The sequence below is a fragment of the Phyllobates terribilis genome, unplaced genomic scaffold (genome assembly GCF_046119375.1).
Source record: "Phyllobates terribilis strain yellow unplaced genomic scaffold, ASM4611937v1 Scaffold_2__4_contigs__length_985480577, whole genome shotgun sequence".
NCBI lineage: Eukaryota > Metazoa > Chordata > Amphibia > Anura > Dendrobatidae > Phyllobates > Phyllobates terribilis.
The window spans coordinates 35,649,671-35,654,470 of record NW_027362762.1 but is presented as its reverse complement, the minus strand read 5'-3'; the positions used below and the strand labels follow the sequence as shown (position 1 = coordinate 35,654,470).

Here is a 4,800-nt window from a genome sequence, read left to right as displayed (position 1 = left end):
GGTGCAGGGCAGAGACGACTCCGGAGGGTGAGGAGGTGCAGGGCAGAGACGGCTTCGGAGGGTGAGGAGGTGCAGGGCAGAGACGACTCCGGAGGGTGAGGAGGTGCAGGGCAGAGACGACTCCGGAGGGTGAGGAGGTGCAGGGCAGAGACGGCTTCGGAGGGTGAGGAGGTGCAGGGCAGAGACGACTCCGGAGGGTGAGGAGGTGCAGGGCAGACGACTCCGGAGGGTGAGGAGGTGCAGGGCAGAGACGGCTCTGGAGGGTGAGGAGGTGCAGGGCAGAGACGGCTCTGGAGGGTGAGGAGGTGCAGGGCAGAGACGGCTTCGGAGGGTGAGGAGGTGCAGGGCAGAGACGACTCCGGAGGGTGAGGAGGTGCAGGGCAGAGACGACTCCGGAGGGTGAGGAGGTGCAGGGCAGAGACGGCTCTGGAGGGTGAGGAGGTGCAGGGCAGAGACGGCTCTGGAGGGTGAGGAGGTGCAGGGCAGAGACGGCTTCGGAGGGTGAGGAGGTGCAGGGCAGAGACGGCTCCAGAGGGTGAGGAGGTGCGGGGCAGAGACGGCTCCGGAGGGTGAGGAGGTGCAGGGCAGAGACGGCTTCGGAGGGTGAGGAGGTGCAGGGCAGAGACAGCTTCGGAGGGTGAGGAGGTGCAGGGCAGAGACGACTCCGGAGGGTGAGGAGGTGCAGGGCAGAGACGACTCCGGAGGGTGAGGAGGTGCAGGGCAGAGACGACTCCGGAGGGTGAGGAGGTGCACGGCAGAGACGACTCCGGAGGGTGAGGAGGTGCAGGGCAGAGACAACTCCGGAGGGTGAGGAGGTGCAGGGCAGAGACGACTCCGGAGGGTGAGGAGGTGCAGGGCAGAGACGGCTCCAGAGGGTGAGGAGGTGCAGGGCAGAGACAGCTTCGGAGGGTGTGAAGGTGCAGGGCAGAGACGGCCCGGAGGGTGAGGAGGTGCAGGGCAGAGACGGCTCCGAAGGGTGTGGAGGTTCAGGGCAGAGACGGCTTCGGAGGGTGACGAGGTGCAGGGCAGAGATGGCTCCAGAGGGTGATTAGGTGCAGGGCAGAGACGGCTCCAGAGGGTGAGGAGGTGCAGGGCAGAGACGGCTTCAGAGGGTGAGGAGGTGCAGGGCAGAGACGGCTCCGGAGGGTGAGGAGGTGCAGGGCAGAGACGGCTTCGGAGGGTGAGGAGGTGCAGGGCAGAGACGGCTCCAGAGGGTGAGGAGGTGCAGGGCAGAGACGGCTTCGGAGGTGAAGGGCAGAGACGACTCCAGAGGGTGAGGAGGTGCAGGGCAGAGACGGCTCTGGAGGGTAAGGAGGTGCAGGGCAGAGACGGCTTCGGAGGGTGAGGAGGTGCAGGGCAGAGACGGCTCTGGAGGGTGAGGAGGTGCAGGGCAGAGACGGCTTCGGAGGGTGAGGAGGTGCAGGGCAGAGACGGCTTCGGAGGGTAAGGAGGTGCAGGGCAGAGACGACTCCGGAGGGTGAGGAGGTGCACGGCAGAGACGACTCCGGAGGGTGAGGAGGTGCAGGGCAGAGACAACTCCGGAGGGTGAGGAGGTGCAGGGCAGAGACGACTCCAGAGGGTGAGGAGGTGCAGGGCAGAGACGACTCCAGAGGGTGAGGAGGTGCAGGGCAGAGACGGCTCTGGAGGGTGAGGAGGTGCAGGGCAGAGACGGCTTCGGAGGGTGAGGAGGTGCAGGGCAGAGACGGCTTCGGAGGGTGAGGAGGTGCAGGGCAGAGACGACTCCGGAGGGTGAGGAGGTGCATGGCAGATACGACTCCGGAGGGTGAGGAGGTGCAGGGCAGAGACAACTCCGGAGGGTGAGGAGGTGCAGGGCAGAGACGACTCCGGAGGGTGAGGAGGTGCAGGGCAGAGACGACTCCGGAGGGTGAGGAGGTGCAGGGCAGAGACGACTCCGGAGGGTGAGGAGGTGCAGGGCAGAGACGACTCTGAAGGGTGAGGTGGTGCAGGGCAGAGACGGCTCCAGACGGTGAATAGGAGCAGGGCAGAGTCGGAATTGGAAGGTGAGGAAGTGCAGGGCAGAGACGGCTTCGGAGGGTGAGGGGGTGTAGGGCAGAGGCGGCTTCGGAGGGTGAGGAGGTGCAGGGCAGAGACGACTCCGGAGGGTGAGGAGGTGCTGGGCAGAGACGGCTCCGGAGGGTGAGGAGTTGCTGGGCAGACGGCTCCGGAGGATGAGGTGGTGCTGGGCAGAGACGGCATCAGACACATGGATGGGGATGATATAGTTCATGGGAAGATCCTTTTAAGGCGTCCATGACAGAGAGGAGTGGACAGAATCTGCTAATTACAGGGTGGGGGGATCAGGCACCATCTAAGGAGCAGTATGAGAGTGTGTATCGGGGGTCAGGAGAGTGGTGGATGGCGCCATCTTGTGGTCACTCAGTGCATTCCTATACTGAGTTACTTTTGGCACCCGGAGACTTGGCGGATGCCCCGACACTCGTGATTAGGGCTTAGAGGAATTGTTCAGCAGCTCGTCCATCGTGAACCTCCGGAAGACGATCTTTTCACACGCCGCGTCCTTTCCACATTCAAACAAGCAGGCGAAGGAGTGAGTGTCCTGGCACACCGCCAGGTCCGAGTACCCGCTGGGACCTTCGTTGATGACCCACGGTGGGGTCCAGGTGGACGGCACAAGGGGTGATTTATTCAAGTAGACTCCTAAGTCCACGCGGCCCCGGCTGCTGGTGGGATGGGAGTAGAGGAGCCAGGACGTGACGCTATGCTGAAGGGGCGACTCTTCCCCGCCGTCCGCCTCGTCCTGAGTTGCCTCCGGAGGCCTGTAGCTCACCACACTGCCCTGGCAGCCATGAGGCGGCTCACACAGGCTTTTATTGTAGTGGGCATCTGTGAACTCCATGGACTGGGGGCTGCTGGTCGCCTCCACCCCGTAGCGTTGACCGGTCCTGGCGCTGCAGTACAGGAGGTCGTTGCCGCTGCTGCAGGTCACCTCGGCCACCTCGCACTCCCCTGTCTTCTGCCGCCACAGTCCGCTGCCCTTGTGCCAGCTCTCTCCGCGGTCGTCGCTGTAGAAGATGAATGAGTGGGGCTTGGTCTTCCAGGGGACGGGCAGGCCGCAGACGCGGGAGTGGATGTAGTACAGGTACGCGGGCACGATCAGCCTGCCCGACGGAGAGCAGATGCCGTGACCGGGGCCAACCGCCAAGGTGGCGCAGCTCTTCAGGTCCTCACCCAGGACCTCCTCCGTCACGTCTTTCGGTAGGCTCCACGATTGGCCGTGGTCGCGGCTGGTGACGTAGCAGAGCCGGGCGGCATTTTGGCCGGTTATGATTTGCCGGAACTCGGAGATTTCGCTTTTTACACAGACGAAGAAGAGGAAGACGGTGTCGGTGTCGGGATGGTACAGCGGGCAGGGGTTCATGGTCCGGTAACTTGGCGTGGCTCACCGGCATCGCGTCTTCCTACTAAGGAGGCAAAACAGATGGAGACGTTGGAAAGTCACAAGATCAGACGCGGAGAGAGGTGACATGAGGAGTCGGTACCTGCACCTCCCCGCGCTGCACCCGACCGCGCCGCACCACCAGGTACAGGGCGTCCTGATCATCGGGGGACGAGCGCTTCTCCGCCAAGGCCAAGAAGATGGAGGGAAGAAGAGCAGAGCCGGGATACGATACGTCACACCGCCAGGATCCTGCTGGAACAGGGTCACCGAGTCCAGAGAGAGCGCCCCCGACATGTCTGTACCCGAACCTGCAGGACAGCGGATACACGAGACTGACAGCCGAGAGCAACCTGTATCTAATCCTGTGTGATACTGAAATGTGTATCTAATCCTATCCTGTGATACTGAGCAGTGTATCTAATCCTATCCTGTGATACTGAGCCGTGTATCTAATCCTATCCTCTGTGATACTGAGCAGTGTATCTAATCCTATCCTGTGTGATACAAAGTCGTGTATCTAATCCTATCCTGTGATACTGAGCCGTGTATCTAATCCTATCCTGTGTGATACTGAGCCGTGTATCTAATCCTATCCTGTGTGATACTGAGCCGTGTATCTAATCCTATCCTGTGACACGGAGCCGTGTATCTAATCCTATCCTGTGACACGGAGCCGAGTATCTAATCCTATTCTGAGACACGGAGCCGTGTATCTAATCCTATCATGTGTGATGCTGAAATGTGTATCTAATCCTCTCCTGTGTGATACTGTCTGCTGAGCCGTGTATCTAATCCTATCCTGTGTGATACTGTCTGCTGAGCCATGTATCTAATCCTCTCCTGTGTGATACTGTCTGCTGAGCTGTGTATCTAATCCTATCCTGTGTGATACTGTCTGCTGAGCTGTGTATCTAATCCTATCCTGTGTGATACCGTCTGCTGAGCCGTGTATCTAATCCTATCCTGTGTGATACCGTCTGCTGAGCTGTGTATCTAATCCTATCCTGTGTGATACTGTCTGCTGAGCTGTGTATCTAATCCTATCCTGTGTGATACTGTCTGCTGAGCCATGTATCTAATCCTGTCCTGTGTGATACCGTCTGCTGAGCCGTGTATCTAATCCTATCCTGTGTGATACTGTCTGCTGAGCTGTGTATCTAATCCTATCCTGTGTGATACTGTCTGCTGAGCTGTGTATCTAATCCTATCCTGTGTGATACTGTCTGCTGAGCCATGTATCTAATCCTGTCCTGTGTGATACCGTCTGCTGAGCCGTGTATCTAATCCTATCCAGTGTGATACCGTCTGCTGAGCCGTGTATCTAATCCTAACCTGTGTGATACTGTCTGCTGAGCCGTGTATCTAATTCTATCCTGTGT

At 59.9% G+C, this 4,800-nt stretch overlaps 1 protein-coding gene across 1 annotated transcript; it reads right to left on the bottom strand.

Moving 5' to 3' along the window:
- Window positions 1-1,718: 1,718 nt before the first annotated feature.
- On the bottom strand, window positions 1,719-3,715 carry LOC141243870 (sialidase-3-like). Its single transcript, XM_073668957.1, has 2 exons — window positions 3,649-3,715; window positions 1,719-3,420 (listed from the first exon to the last, which is right to left on the bottom strand). Exons 1-2 carry the CDS (start codon window positions 3,713-3,715, stop codon window positions 2,465-2,467), a joined length of 1,023 nt encoding a protein of 340 aa, XP_073525058.1. The 3' UTR covers window positions 1,719-2,464.
- Window positions 3,716-4,800: the final 1,085 nt, after the last annotated feature.